The sequence below is a fragment of the Egretta garzetta genome, unplaced genomic scaffold, assembly GCF_000687185.1.
Source record: "Egretta garzetta isolate BGI_Z169 unplaced genomic scaffold, ASM68718v1 scaffold79, whole genome shotgun sequence".
Lineage (NCBI taxonomy): Eukaryota > Metazoa > Chordata > Aves > Pelecaniformes > Ardeidae > Egretta > Egretta garzetta.
In genome coordinates this window covers 7,223,985-7,240,629 of record NW_009260791.1, presented here as the reverse complement: position 1 = coordinate 7,240,629, position 16,645 = coordinate 7,223,985, and the positions used below count along the sequence as shown (strand labels likewise).

Below are 16,645 nucleotides of genomic sequence, written 5' to 3'. Positions count from 1 at the left end.
GGCCTTGCCCTTCCCTCTCCCGCCCCTCCGCTGGCCTCCGTTTCTACAGATGTGCTCTCCCGAATGGTTTCAATAAAACTTTATTGTCGTCATTTGAAAAATAGTGGGGTTATTGTGATCTGTGCTGCCTGGCAGAAGAAAACCCGGCGGGGCTGGCCACGGCCGGAGCGCCCCCTCTGCCGCGGGGCTCCCCTCAGGCACCACGGCCCCATCCCACCATGCCGGGTGGCACGGGTGCTTGCAGCCTTACCTCTTTCTTCGCGCATAACTTGGCCCGTCGTGGTTCTGCAGGAGACTGTACCTATGTTTGGGTTTGTTTTTTTTTTCCAGGCCCCCAAACCAGCTCCTAGGAGTTCCCTGTGCCCCAGCGGGGCCTGCTCAGGCCCGCAGCCCACCGCGTCTGGGCGGCAAGGGGATACACGCCAGGCTGATGGAGCCTGCGCCTTGGGAGTTTCTAAGCGCCAGCGTGAAGCAGCAGGCATTAAAACACGGGCACGTTTTGTGAGGGGGCAGAAGTAACTGGGTTGCTAGTAACTTGCTTTTTATACTGGTGCGAGTGTGCAATGTTTCTGAGCACGCTTTTGAAGGCATACAGGCATTCAGTACTGCAGGCAGATGTTATACGTGTCTGTCTCCGTAAAATACATGACGCGTATACAAGAGAGAGCCTTTCTTCATTTTTTTTGTGCTTACCATATCACCTTGTCTCTCAAGGACAGCACATTGCTAAAATGCAGGCAGAGATTTATTGGAGGGACTAGAAGGACTTTACTCCTCCTGCTCCTCTCCCCATCAGCTCTCATCTCCCACTCCTCTGCCAGTCTGGCATCTCTTACGCTCCGCTGCGAGCTGGAAGAAAGCAAGCAGTGGAGCCAGGGGAGCATCTTGCACCCCCTCTGTCCCATGGCTTGATGTGGGAAACACAGCCCTTGCGGCATGGCCTGCTGTGGGAGAGAGGAGACGCAGCTACCTTCATTGCTTGCCCCAGAGTGGAGGCACGTCACCTCAGTCACCATATCCATGGGGCTGTTTTTCCTGTCTTCCTTCCCCCTTTCTGAAATGTCCTGATAAATAGCCTACAGCGAAACCCACAGAATAACAATTTTCTTCCTCATAATGCTTTGAGATACAGTGGAGTCCATGGATAGAGTTAGCAATAGCCTCCTCCTCATCCTGAGGACTCGCAGGGACTTACGTAAAAAATAATAATAATTAAAACAAAGTCTTCTGAGTGCCTCAGTGAGTGCTGTCATGCCCACAGTATGCACGGGAGCGTCCTGCCAGAGGCTAGCTTCGGTTCAGAAGCGCTGCCACTTGAGCTGGATGCCAGGAGTTGATTATTGGACCCTGCTTCTTGGCACAGCGTTGGGTCAGAATGATTCTGCTACCGTGAATTTTGAAGGAAGTGAGGCTCTTCTTGGTCTGGGTTATTACCATTGCGCTTCTTTGCATAATGCAGCTGCGCGCCAACTGCTCAAAGTCCTGTTTTTGTCTCGTTTAGAATTCCAGTTTCGTGTGCCACTTCAGAAAAGGGTGTTTGGGCTCCTGAGTCACTCAGGAATCTTTAAAAGTTTTATGCTTAGCTTGCTTTTAGCTATCTGAATGGACTAATAATTACCAGAAATCATTCCATAAATAAAGTGGTGAGAGCGAGAAACTGAGTGTGTATACCGAGTTGTTATCCAACTGGAAATTAAAATTCTCACCATGCTGTGAAATAACTGGTGATATAACCAGTATTAGACCTAACTTAATCTAGTCTTACGATGCTCGTAATAGATGGACATTCCTCTTCAGAGTTAATTTTCAGGGTGCTTATAAACATCACGGTCAGTTTATTCCATTTACTTTCTTGCTTTGTGGTGGATAAGACTTCGGCAAAATTATCTGTACTCAGTATGTGCCTATAGTATCATCCAATCATGTAAATTCAGGGGCACTATTTTTAATCAGACAATATAATTGGTACTAATCTTGAAATAAATGGTGCTCCTGAGAAGCGGGAGCTCCTGTCTTCTCAGGAGCACCATCTGTGTGGCTTATATGCAATCAGCAATATTTATATTAAACTGTATGTATTCTGCCTCACCTACATTTGATTTCTTCTCTCTGAGTCTCGTCCTATGAACCAGAACAGGAATCACAAGACCCAAGTACTGACAAATAGTTTCTTCCCTCTGTCTACTGATGTATACCTTGTTAATGCAGCTTTGTTCAGCACTTTTTTCAACCAACAGTGCTCATGCTGCCCCCAGTCTGCCCAGTACAAGGTCTTCAGCTCAGGTTTTATTGTAAACAGTATGCAGCTTTTTATATATCCCCGTCATATCTTCTAAAACTTTGCTTTTTTCTCCATTTCATCACAGTTGTATGGATCTCATGTTGTCCTGTCCCAAAATATCACTTTATATTATCCCCAGAGACACCGTTCTGCTCCTCATTTACTAGAAGGCCTCTTGCTAATTGATTTTTTTCTCTGCATGCTTGTAAAAGGTACAATTTTACTGTACAGTATTCTCCTAGCTTAAAAAAAAAATTGAACATACATTTTTCAGATTGCCATTTTACTAACAAATATGCTTTTCTTGTTCTTTCTTTCTTCTTATCTGGTAAGGGGTTTGTAAGCAAGCTGGATGAATTCATTCACTGGTTAAATGAAGCCATGGAAACAACAGAGAATTGGACTCCTCCTAAAGCAGAGACAGACAGCCTTAAACTGTACCTGGAGACACACTTGGTAGGACAAGATTATACTATGATTACTATCAGTAATTGAAGTGTTCTGCTGTGCTTTTTATTTGATTATTATTTTTTAATTACTAGTGTGCATCTATATTTTAATGTAAGATTTGCAGCATTGCAGTTTATTTTAATGAAAATACCAATAAATTATTTTCTGTATTTGAAATATGTACTGATAGCTTTTTACAAATTAAATTAAAAGCCAGAATCACATTGCAATTCAGAAATTATCTCAGAACTGAAAGAAAGTGGCAGTAGCAAAAGGAGGAAGGATAAGGTTTTTTCTCCTGATCATTTTAGGATTTTTACTATGCTGTAACATTAACAAAACTCTTATTAGTAAGGAACTCTTATTCTCTCTCCCGCAGTTTTAGCATAGTACAGAATCATTTAAATAAAATATTTGAAACAGTTATTTAAATAATTTTACTTGATGTGCATTTCTGTTGTGTAATTAATACAACTGTCACTAACCTTGTTCTTGTGCAAAAACCTAAAGCATTGGGTGGAAGTAGAAAATACTTGGATGAATAATCCTCCGAATATATTACAGGCTAGAATTATAAATTGAGAAATATTTGATCAACCTCATGAGACTTTCACTGAATTCTTCCAAAAGCTGTTTCTGGTTATGAGGAGGTGAAACAAAGACCTGAATTAAACCAGGTATTAAGTTCTCAAAAGCAAAATTTTATGCTATAGGTAGAGAATAGAGATCAGTGTATGCTGTTCAATGGGTAGGTATCTTAATAGGTAAACTACTCTATCTGGTAAAAAGGAAAAAAAAAAAAAAAGAATGGAAAATTAAGCTAAGAAATTCCCTCTCCCTCTGCCTAAATCGTAGGTTCTTGCCAGTATGAATTGGAAGAAAACCCAGGGAGAGCACTACTCTGAGCCAATGAACTAGACACCCTGGCTAGATAAACCAGTGCATTAGGTGAACCCACATCAGAGCGTCAACCCCCAAAGCTCAGTCTCATTTCCAGTCTCTGATTATCTGATGGTGGAAAATTGACAGTCCTGGGAAGTCACATGGTACATTACAGGAAAGAATGTCATCCTAATCCCTACCATAATACTGGAGTGAGCATTACTAAATTAATTAGTATACATTAACCACATATACAATTAGAACTGAACTGAAAACTGTCATCATAATTTCAGCTATACAGAAAACTCTTTTGTGTCTTTTGTTCTTAAACATTTCTGTTGTTGTACCACCTACAGGCAGCCACTAGATTAAGCGCCCATTGTGGTGGTCTATCAAATGCAATATGGAGCCACTGCATTTTTGCCTTGCATTGCAGATTCTGGATTTTGTGGTCTAGGTTGGATTTTTGCCTTGTACTGCACACAACTCACTCCCATGATTCCCATTATGTTTACAGGTGCTCTGGAGACACAGAGCACATAGTGAGATCAGACCCCAGAAAAGGCATTGGTCATTTCAATTTGTTTTCCTCTTACTCTGCAACAGGAAACTTTTGGAGAGATGAGTTTTTATGAGTAGAATTGCAGTTTTCACTCTTGACTGAATAAAACTAAACATATTCCAGCAACAGGCAATCACCGGGCTGAGTCTCTGTCACAGAGTTTCTTTTTCCCCTTCTTGCGTGGGAAGGAGCACAGTAGACCTTTTGCAGGCAAATGACTTCCAGCTTTGCCTTGTGGTTCTGTGAGAGGTGAGGTCAAACATCTGTCAGACTGGATTGTGGAGTACTAGCTCAGAGGCAACTCCTTCATTGCTAGAGGTAGTCAGAATAAATCAGTATGTGGGCTCCTGTACAACTTCACTTTTCTCTGTAAGAACTTCAGCGCCCCACTGTACTCTATATCTGCATATCTTTGGGGTAAGAAAATCTTTGTATGTTTCAGGATGCCTATGTTATGAAACAAGGTGGGGTTTTTCCTTTACTTCTGTGAAGATGTAAAATGTCTTAAGTTCAGTTTCAATTTGATATTATAATAATTTTTATGGCGTATATAGCTAGTGAAAAAATCATTGCACAACCTGAAGAAAGTAACTGTGGCTTTTTTTTTTAATTTCAGAAAACATGCTATTGTATTCATTTCTATGCAGCAGAATTGGACTATTAGAATACAGAGCATTTTTATAGTAGGGAAGATAGTTATTTGTATTAATTAGATTGTCAGCTTTTCAGTGGCATTCGTCTGTTAGAAATCCTAATCTGTGTTTAAACAGAAGTATATGAACTTCAATTCACATTAAGCTCAATGTTAAAATTTCCCTTGGTTGAGCACTGTAAGACAATGGTGATAAAGGTCTTTGTGAGGGTACTTATACTGCTCATTTTCTTCCTTTGACAGTCAGACTGTCAGACTCACCTAAGATTTTTTGAAGTAAAGGGGGCTTAGTACTTTATAAGTTTAGGTTCCAGGCTTATGGATTCATATTACAGGCACTGGTAGCAAACTAACTTGGAAAACAAAGAACACGTGTTGGTTCTTTTCTGTATACTGCATCTGTGCTAGCAAACCTCATAACTGTGATTCCTCACTGGTACAGATATTCTGGCTGTAGAAGGAGTGAAAACTCAGTGTAGATTAGTATTTTTATTTTTATTAGTAGAGACAAGGCCTTAGCCTTTGGCACAAATTATCAATTTCACCACCTGTGATATTGTTTTCTTGGAAATATGTTTGTTGCAATAACAAAATTAGTGCCATAAAGAGAGAATATTTTGCATTCATGAATTAAATCTCTGCTGTCAAAATCTAAGAAAATATGGGAGCAGGAAAACAGAAGAATGTACTTGTTTTCTTTCTCATTATGGGCTGGGAAAAGTCTTGCAGAGGAGACAAGGACAAGGTTATGAACATCCTCCAAATTTTTCAGTATGTAAGATTCTTGACTGTCATTTTAGGGTCTCAATGTAAATTGTTGATAAAGGATTGAATTTTAAAGTCTCTCCTCACTCAGCCTTGCTTTTCTACGTCTTTGACATTTTGAGAAATGGTGTGGCACAGACACTTAAGGAGATTGTGTTTATTAAAAAAAACCACCACAAGAAACCTGCAACATCAACTTATTAGAATCTTTGCATCAGGTATGCTCACATGAGGAGTCAAATCTCTTGAACAGGATGGCAATACAAATCTCCATTACAAGCGTCCTTGCATGACATCTTCACCTTAAATTGGTAGAACTCCCCAAACTATTGTTCTAGTTAATTCTTACACCTGGTCTGGCAAGATTGTTCATCCAGGATGTTAATCGGCACTTTGAAGCATATGAGTAGTGCCTGTCTATTGCTCTTGGCCCAGCGAGAGCTGCCTGCAGGCATCTCTGTGACTGTCTGATGGTCCCACCTGCACAGCTTCTGAAATAATTAGTGAAGCACTTTGTCGTGAAGGTGGAAGGCAGCCTCTCCTCAAGTTGGTCTGCTGTTCCCAATTAGCCCATTATCTCATCTGTGCAGAAACTAGCTGGGGATTTCCTGGGCCACACAGGGAATTCACGACTAAGTGCACTGTGTGTGCACACAGACACAGCCCTGAAACCCAAATACAACACAATTATAATGATTAACTGTAGGACAAATTGGAATTTCATTCTTAAATCACAGTTACGACTTAAAACTCCATAGATTTTGCCATGATGAGTAGCCATACGGTTTGATAAAGAGTATGATTTTTTTTCTCCAAATTGAAAGGTAATCTACATCTGGAATGTGTGCCAAAATAGACAAACTTCAGCTCGGAGGACAGTTTTCTTGCAAATTTTAAAACCCAGTTCCCTGATTTTCTGCAGAACAGAAGTTGCTATATGTTTCATTTTTGATAACACCAAAGCACAAAGCTATCAATAAAAATGCTCTCAGAGACCCCTGGAATAGTGACTGAAACTGGTCTTTCAATTTTACAGGTCTTCATAACTGAGTAACATTGGTGAAACTGATTTGGGAGCTGTGTGCTTTCCATTCATATGGGAGGGCTGACATGGAGCTGCTGCCACATGAACTTCTGGCACCCCTGTAGGCAGCCATCCAAGCTGGCAGATGTTGAAAACACTAATACATTTTCATAAAACAGAGGTGTTTTTTAGCAGAAATCTACTTTGCCACAAAGGCCTCAGTCAGGACTACTAGAGAAAAAAATGAGGCAGGTTTTGAATTTTGTGAACGATTAGGCTCAAATCACTTCCTAATGAAAAGATAGCTCCATTGACCTCACCAAAAAGGAACTTCTGAAAATGGTTTCTGATTTGCTTTATCTTTTGTAGCTCTTTTCTGTTATGCTGATTCTTGCCCATTGGCACCCTGATCAAAATCAGCTCCTAGCAGACCCTAAGCATAGACTTGGTGGTATGCAAATCAGTTCTCATCAAAAACAGTATCCTGAAGGCAGCTTATGAGCTAAAAGCATCTGTCTAGATGGTACTGCTGTGCTTGTGAAACCAAACAGACTTTCTTACCAGCTCAACAAACAGGAATTCACCATATTGCTCTTGACTATTTTAGTTTGCTAAAATAGACATTTTACCTCTCTTTATCCCTGACCCAAAAAGATACATTGTTTTAGCACAGTAAAGAAGTAAGCTAGCAAATGAGGAAATGTGAGGAACTACTGAGGAAAACGTTTAGACAAAAGGCACTATATATATTTGCTGAGGCCTAGGAATTTTAATTCTGTAGTCTTAACTTTTCCCTTTGCTGTTAACACAGTACTCTGTTTTGTTATTCTATGTAACTCCTTGTTGTGCACCTTGCTGTGGTGTGCTCTTAGGTCTTTTGGCCAAAGCCATTCCTGTGTCTAGTGTCATACTTAGAGCTAGATAATACAAGACTTTTAAATGGAAACCTACAAATGAAAAATATCTTATTTTAATCTTATTTGATGGGACTTTTTAAATCCTTCTTGCACTATTAGTAGATGGCTGCTCTCAATGTTTCACTTTACTCTCATTGTAACTGTGGATATAAGATATCCTTACAAAAGATGGAAGCCAGTGGTTTCCTGTTTCTCCAGATTGCACAAAGAGGAATTGTTTGTCATTCATGGAAATAATGGAGGAGGATGGCCTCCTTGAAAATAATGAAATGTTCACACCAGGGTTATTTGTTGGCATTTTTTTAGGCAAAAATATATGTTCTATTTAGTTGAACAGAAAGTACAAGTGGCTAGGATTGCATGGAGATGCTGCAGTACAAAGTGTTGTTTGGATGTGCTAAGTGATCATTTCCATGAATCAGAATTTATTGGTTTTCTTTTCTAATAAATTGTATGCAGATCCCTGTCTGTAATTTTTACCTCAATTTAGTCACAAGCTTTGTGCCACATTAGAGTGCTTTTTAACCCAGAATTGTTCAATTATATTAACCTTCTCATTCACCATATTTACTTTACATGCTACAGCCTTAAAAATATTGCAAAGAAAGTATCACTAGTATTTCAAACCAAATTATTCACACTAACATTTACTTCTCTTCTGTATAGGAAGTTTAGATGTCATCTCCATTCCAAAACCAAATTCTTCTTAAGATATGGGGGGTGGGGTGGGGGTGAGTGTTTTATTATATAAAGAGAAATGAAATAAGAATTTTACTGTGTCCAGTATAAATGTTTCTGGCCATGTCATGGCTCAGCCCTTTCTTAGCTGTAAACAGCAACTGCTTTCGTACAGAAAAGAGATTGTATATTCACGTTTAAGAAATTGTTTTGGTGAGGTAATGATGCTTCTGTGATATGTCATCATAACTGATCATCTGTTTTAACAAGTCTGCTATGTCTAAAAAAAAAAAAATCATTCTCATCTCCTGCAAATCTCATTTTCTGAAAAATGCCAGTTTAGAGAAGTATTAAATACCTGTTCTCACTGAAAATAAGGTTAAATACACATGCCTTGGGCTAATCTACTGGCTGTCTTTGCGGTAGCAGTGGTAACAGTAATTTTTATTAAAGGTATTAAAGCCGCTGAAATGGCTAAGTTATGTACTGTGCTTTTGCTATATGGGCATTTCCAGTGTCCATGGCAGCCAATTTAGATTTTTTCCTCAAAATACACAATAGTATCTGCAGGATGATGGTGCTAAAGAGTCTGAGCACCATGAATGGACTAATCTCTTGCTTCTCTAAGGACTTTGGTTTGAATCTGTTTAGCCTATTTTTAGTTTGAATTTCTGAATTTTATGCTGTTATCTTGAAAGGTATTTTGGATATGCATGAGAGTTCCTGAATATATGTCCTTTTATATAGGAATATATATATATATATAGTCTGCAGAACATACTAATCAGAGGTGTAGACTAAAGCCAGCAGATTTCAAATAACACAGGCAAATAAAAGGTCTTAATAGGAAGTAAGACATCAACCTTAAGCAAAGGGAATGCATGTATATTGTCAGTTGTGACTATTATTCAGCTTTTAAAATCTCTAAATCCAATAACCTCTATGTAAGTTTTTCTGTTTCTTGAGTTAAAGTGCCCAAGAACATCAAAAGGAAATGTTGCTGTCATTTGGCTGTACCTGTGTTATACTGTGGAACCAGAGAGTGTACAGTTGCTGGCAGTGAGAAAAATAGAGGTTTCTAAACTGTTTGAACTGTTCTTTTGGATTCCAGTGACTTTTTTCGTGACTAAATAAGAGAAAAATCAGGTAAATAAGAGAAAATCCAGGTATATATCCTGCTAATCACAGTACTGTTGTCGTAACCAATACAAAAGTACTGCACTTGATCTAAAATTGTTTCCTATAAGTTCATGCAATGAAGAAGAGCTGACACACATCTTTGTAAGAAGGAGTGGGCCATGTTTATGCTCCCAGCATCACAGAAGTAGGATGTCTGTTGTGATGGAGATCTGTTATTACTCTGTATGTTTTTAATGAAGGAAGGGACTGTCCATTTACTGTCCCCCCATACTGTTGCTACCAGCTGTTACCACACAGTCTCACTTGGGAGATTTATTTTGTGCAAACCTGTAGGATAAGCAATAATTTCTTAATAATTTTCCCAGAGACTGAATGGCTTGAATACTGTTAAGAGTACTGCTTTTTTGTCAACCTGTCTTCCAAATATGTAGATACCTAACCTTGCATATGTACTTTGTACAGCTTTGAAGGAAAAAAAAAAAAAAAAACACTATTGCATTTACTTCAGTTTTTGATTGATTCAGACCTTCCCAGGACTCCTTTTCTTTGCTTTGCTACCACCCCAAATTGACATAGTTGTGCATAGGAAGGGGATAGGACCCCATAATAAAAGTAAGCACTGTTGGGCCTGCCTGAAACCTATTAGTTGTTAACTAGCTCCACAGGAGGCTGTCCCGGCTTTTCTAGTTCTGAGAGCTGCAGATATCTCTGGATGGAGGAGGCATTAAACCAGAGGCAAAGCATATTAGGATGTCATCCTGAAGTAGCTCTGCTGTTTCTACTGAAGGAGAAGGGAAAATTGTAATGTCCAAAATCTAAACTCTTTCACTTGTGAGGATTTTGAAGTCTTCTGATCCAAATGTATGGAAATACAGTTTGATCTATGTTTCAAGAACAACTGTATTGCTCTGATTTTTTAATTTTTTTTTTAATTTATCATGTTTGAGGTTTAAAAAAATTAGAATTTTATTTCCATCGGTATCCAAGGTGCTTTTAAGCTAACGTTTGCTGCTTTGGAGGAGGGAGCAATGAGAACCTTAAAACACAAAGTTCTTTTACATGCAAGAATATAGAGGGTGGTGTATTCCTATAAGTGTGTATTAAATACCTGATGTAGTTTTCTTAGAAAACAAGGCCAAACGCTGTCGTAAAGCACATTAAAACACAGATTGTTCAGACTTTGTGAAATGTTTAAATTCATTTGCACTTATGGGTGAAGCTGAACAAGGCAGGGTAGCTTGATTTGGCAGTGTTGCAAATGTTCATCCCCTCTCAAGTCTCACCACCCGAAACTGTAACTGTAAAACTCTTGGGTGCTGAGGTATCCCAAAACACAGATACTGTAAGTTTGAGCGGTGAAAGTTAGGGATTCCACTGGGTCTGCTGTGCACCTGGCCTGCAGAAGAAATTGTTTGCATGCAGGGGATTGAGTGCCTATAATAATATAATGAAATCAAACTGCCATTATAAAATGTTTTGAACTAACTTGATCAGGAAATTTCAGTGAAAAAGTATTTCACATTAAGTTCTAACTTAGAAGCTTTATAGCAATTGCAGAATAATCACTCTTTGAATGACAACTTTGTCATGCTCTTTACACTAATTTGTCATTGCAACAACTTTTGAAATACCTTTAAAGAATTTATTTGAAAGTATTTATTAATAAATTGCGTAATGCTTATGTAGGAACTGTTAATTGTAATTGTTTTGTCTATTAAAATTTATGCTGATTGCCTGAACTTTTTGAATGCAGGTATGATCACTATAGAGGTAGTCTGTAATTTGTTTTTGAAAGTGAAATGAAATTTGTTTTAAAAAAAATTCTGAGATTGGAAATCGTTAGAAGAATATAATGCCAGGATCTCAAATGACAAACACGCACACTTTCAGCAACATTTAAACTATATTTGCTTTTACTTACCTGCCAAGAGCTATGGTCCACTCCCATGGGTTCTGTGCTATGTCTCTCAGAGGCATAATATCATTCATGCATTAAGTACTAGAAGTAATACAATTGCTGTCTGTGTTTTGGTGTTTGCAATGCCAAAGCTTTCAGCAGAAATACAGAAAATTCAGGGCACGAGTGGAGGTCTCAGTTGGTAAATGCTTTTCTTTGCCTCTTCTATGATTCTTTTTTTCATTTCTTAATTCTACAGATGAATTGGATTAATAATTTGGGATCCCGGTTTATTAGATATATTTTGCTAAGAACGCCTTTTAGTTCAGCTTTAAATTGCATAAAACCTTATATCTGTACATATACTAAAAGCAAATTACATCTCCCTCATATTCCCCCCAAATTTTAATAGAACTGAAATCCTTCAAGGATTGTTCTAAAACTACATAGTGTTATTTAGTGCCATTGAGTGCTTTTTGGTCTGTAAGTTAGTAATTTTATATTCAAATAATATATATTTATATGTTTTTTCTCCCTTAGTAACTCCATATTTGCCAAGGCTGCTATTTCCCATGAATTAATCTTTGGATTGGAAAGCTCTTTTCTCTTGGTTTCCTCTTTTCTGCATGTGGTAGGACGATACAACCTAGGCATATTTTGATGAAAGAGTTTTCGGGTGTGGTGGGTCTCCAGGTGGAAGAAGCATACCTAGAAATGTGTAAGGTCAGCCAGACAAATGTTGTCTTGATAGAAAAAGGAGTCAGAAGACAGGGCAGGTTTAGGTTAGACATTAGGAAAAATTTTTTCACTGAAAGGGTTGTTAAGCGTTGGAATGGGCTCTCCAGGGAAGTGGTTGAGTCCCCGTCCCTGGAGGTGTTTAAAAGATGGGTAGACAAGGTGCTTAGGGACATGGTTTTGTAGTGGGAGTGGCAGAGTTAGGTTAATGGTTGGGCCTGATGATCTTAAAGGTCTTTCCAACCTAAACAATTCTATGATTCTATGACTTCTGCAGATTATTTCCTGGGTATCTCAAGAAGACAATAAATGATCAAGGACAGTTATATATGGTGGCCTGGATGTGCAGTTCACCATGCTTATGGTGCTTAGCAACTGTTTCATTGTATAGCAATTTTGCCTGTGTGCTTTCCCGCCCGTCTTCTTCCAACCCTTGTTGTCTTTTGATAATAAATAAACTGAGATTCAATTTAGGAAGCCTCACATTAACTTTTTTTTTAAACAACGTAAAATGTTCAGACAGACAAAAGCAAAGAGGAATTTATGTAGTGAAACACAAAAAAGAAACTAGAGTTGGAAGCAGAAGAATTTACATAAGTTTGAAATACGAAATATCTGTGAAAATAGCCTCTATGCCGTCTAAACTAAATCTGCAAAATAGACTTCCTGGAGGTTTGGGCTAACTGTCCTTTTTCTCCATGATACCTATTTTCTGCATGATATCTAAAATCATGCATTCAGAACTTGCCTAAATTATCTAAGAGATGACAAACATGATGAGGAATGAGAAACAGAAATTGGGTGACCTAAAGTATTTAATGTGAGGAAGATTGTGCTATTCATGTTTAAGAGGTAGCGAAGGGAAAAAACATTGGTTGCCTAATGCAGGAATGGCAGAAGCTGTGACAGAGAAGAAAGGGGTGAGGTGGTTTTACAAAAGTATGAATTACTGTAGGACTACTGGGGTAGAGCCTGCCCCTTTGTATTTAGTTTTGCTGGCCTGTCACAAATCCTGTGGCATGTGAAAGACCTAGGCTACTGCCCTGTCGGCCCATTACAGTGTAGTCCTTGATCCTACATTTTTGTGTATGACCATTTCCATGTTAATATAAGGGCAGCTTACATGGTAGTTATTTTTTTGATTTACTGGATGTCATTGGTAGGTAGTGTTCAGGAGTATGGAGATACCACTAGATTATTACATGGTTTATTAGGTTATTAACTCAAATACACACATACTAGGCAGTGACCAATCAGAGACTTTCTGTCTAGTCAGAATTCCAAAAAAACCCCCCAAAACCCCACCAAAAAACCAAACAGCTACCTTTCCATAACCAAAAGTTGAATTCAGCAGTCGATATCTTGGTATTTGTCATAGCAAATAGATGGTAGCTGTGCCAGGACCAATACAGTTGCAGAAGTAACTGTATATTAAGAATATAAGACTAAATTTTCAGGAACTGTTTTAAGTCACATTCCCTTTAAGAAAAATGAAATGTGGTAACTTAAAAAAAAAATAAAATCAAATTTTCACCATTTTTTCTTGGAGATTATTGGTATATTGCATATATTTAGTAAATAAGTGACTTGTTGCTCCATTTTCTTAGCACTTCACTGTGTGTTGAAACTGTCTCCCTATCCAAAATATAACATTGCTGTTAATATTTGTGGGAGTTTGGTTATCCTTCCAGGATTGTCTCCATCAAAGAATCCCATTTCTTTTCTACCAGAAACTGTTCCCATCGCTCTATATTTCACTCTTGAATTATCTCTGTCACAGTGAGTGCTATAATTAAAAGTGCTACGTTCTTAGCCAAAATATACATTCAACTGTGCCTAAATATAGAAGTCCGTATTTTAGTAATGTGGCTTTCTCAAAAAATGCAAATGACTATTAGGAAATTTTAAATTAAGCTTTCTATTTCAAATTATAAAATCATAGGTCACTTAGATGATTTTAATTGTCTGTACCATTGCTCTAAAAAATAAATGACCTAGAAGCAGTGATATTTTTCTCAAAGGTATTTAAAAACATCAAAAATGAACCTCAAGAAAATTAGGTCTCAGAGGTACTCCAGTACACACCACACATGCTAGTAGTATGATTGATTGAGAAAATTAAAATATTTCTTTTAATACACAATCTTAATCTAGCAATAGGTGTAAACTGCCGTGTCATTTAAACTAATCTATATTTATTTATAGATCATAGGTTCACATGATACCTAGTTGCTTATTTGTGTTTCAGAGACACAAAGTATGCCGGAAATAATTAGTTGGACACATCTTGACTTAAAATACAAAACATATTTTTTGAAACAAAAATATTTAGTAGTTGACTGTCCTTACTGCAGATATGAAAAGGTCAAGAGCTGGATGGTGGTTTACCAAATTACAAGGATATTCTAAGAACAGAGGGTTGCAAAACAGTGAAAGATTGCATATCAGAGCTTGATATGTAAGATGCCTACTCAACAGAAGTTTCCTGAATTTCAGTATCTACAGCTGTTAAAAAATGCTCAGGGCAACTTCAAATAAATATTTTTTTCAAATAATTTTTCTCATCTCCAGTCGTACAGACAAATAAGCTGAGAGGGAGAGATTATTACATGCTGGAAAAGCACTCTCTTATTTTCGGTGTCTTCAGAGCCCACTAGAGATCAGTAGGTGCTGCTTTTTTCCCCGTGGAGGTTCTGCAGTATTGTTGTCTGATGGATCAAGCAGTTCCCTAAAAGTCAGGGGACAGCTTCATTTTGTGAAGGTTTGGGCTCCTTTGCCCCATGCAGTCAACAGAAGATAGCACTCCTGGGGCTTTGTACTCACACTTCTGGAATCTTTATTCCTGTTTATTCACAATTCTGTAGCTTTAATAAAACTGCATGATTCCTGCCTCACTTTTCCTTTCTTGCTAAATAAGAACAGTTGATATTTATATATAGGTGCATGGTGACCAGGAAAAGCACAGAGAACTTCATAAGGAAATTTTGCTCATTGCAGCTTGTAAACTACATTATACACTGTAGTGCTAAGGGATGACATTAATGTGTTGTTTAAAAAGCTGCTGTCAGGCCAATGCACATGCATTTTCCATAATGTATATGTGCTCATGTGTGATATTTAGACTGCTCCATAGCTGCAAATGTGTCTGGAAAGATGGCTTTGATTAATTGACTTCCCTCCTCTTCTCCTTTCCTCTCTTCAGATGCGAAGGCTCTATTCATTATCAGGGAAGATCAGAGGAGGAGGGGAGCAGAGTACCTGGGTCACACGCTGTTAGAGTTACAATTTGCCAAATGCCACAAGTAAACTGTAGGGAACGGGAAATATCCAGGATGGGAGAGGACCTCTGTGTTTGAAGGTCCTCCTCCATTCCAAATATTTGGTCTGATTTTATCTTTAGCTGGGCAAATTTGCATCTCTCCGTTGTATGTACATGTAATACTTGTTACATCTTCAACTCTCTCTGCCTTTTTCATGTGTCACATTTTCAGCCCCGCAGGTATGAGGAACCACGAGCTCTGATGCACTGATTGAGGGCTATTCTTTCCAGGGTTCCTTGTCCATTTGTTCCTTTTTTGTAGGAAATTAGCACCTGTAAGGAATTATGTACACGTATATAATTCTAAAGCCAAACCTCATATTTCACTGCATCAACTGACAATTTCCTTCACTTTTGTTTGTATTTATACTTATATGAACGGTTTCCTCCTATTGATGCCTCTGTGCTGACAAGAGTTTATTTCTGCTAAATTTCATGTATGTTCACGGTATTTGTGCCACGCATAATTTATCCATAAAATCAGATTTTTGCACAAGGAGAATATTGCTAGTCAAAACCCAAAAGTTTGGCCCCATCTTTATTCATCATATTTTGCTTCTTCAGTTTAACATTATTACTGGTTAATAGGTGCACCTGAAAATCAAGCTGTATTGTAGTACCTGGTGCGTTATGTTAAATGAATCTTTTCTAGGACAGCAAGTCTTTTTTTTTTTTCCTAATGAAAAAGAATACCTCATCTTTTCCAATTTTCCTATCAAACGCATCCACATCATCTCGAGACACTGCCACATCCAGCTGCATCTATACTCAACTTCAATTATATGAAATTACACAACCTACTCTCAGGTCCTTTAGGTTCTCTTTTGCTGTGTGAGGCACACGCATAGTGCATTTCCTGTGAAGTGCATGATTACAAACTATTCAGTACAAGCCTGTTTTAAGTAAACAGTAAATTAAATATTGTCAGTGCTTGTTCAGACGTGCTCTTACGAAGGAAAAAGAACTTCTGGATTTGAGTTCATAAAACTCTAGATTTAAGAAAGGGCCAGACATAAACTAGGCATCCTTTTTCCTTTTTAAATTCTCCTGGCTGGCCCAGTTGTTCAACAGCTGGTAAAAAACAATATATTCAGATGCCCATGCAAGGAAAATTGGGCTAGACAAAATGCTGAAGGTAGCAAAATTCCTGTTTATTGTGCTTTATTTGAATGGAGAATTCTCAAAAACATTCTGTCACTAACTGTCAGGTACACTGCTGCCTGAAAGACTGTTAAGAATCTGTCTGAGCAACGTGCCTCTTTGAACCATGACAAATACAGTAAAATAACATCATTTTATTACAATTCTGGCAATATTATTTTCTGCTACGCCAGTCAGCCTGA

General features: G+C 38.1%; 1 protein-coding gene across 1 annotated transcript in view; it reads left to right on the top strand.

The window, feature by feature from the left end:
- The window catches only part of AKAP6 (A-kinase anchoring protein 6), a 227,249-nt gene that overhangs the window by 65,843 nt on the left and 144,761 nt on the right, over positions 1 to 16,645 (top strand). The window contains exon 4 of the mRNA XM_035902044.1: positions 2,615 to 2,737. Coding sequence (XP_035757937.1) covers positions 2,615 to 2,737 — 123 coding nt within the window. The remainder of the gene's footprint in view (positions 1 to 2,614; positions 2,738 to 16,645) is intronic.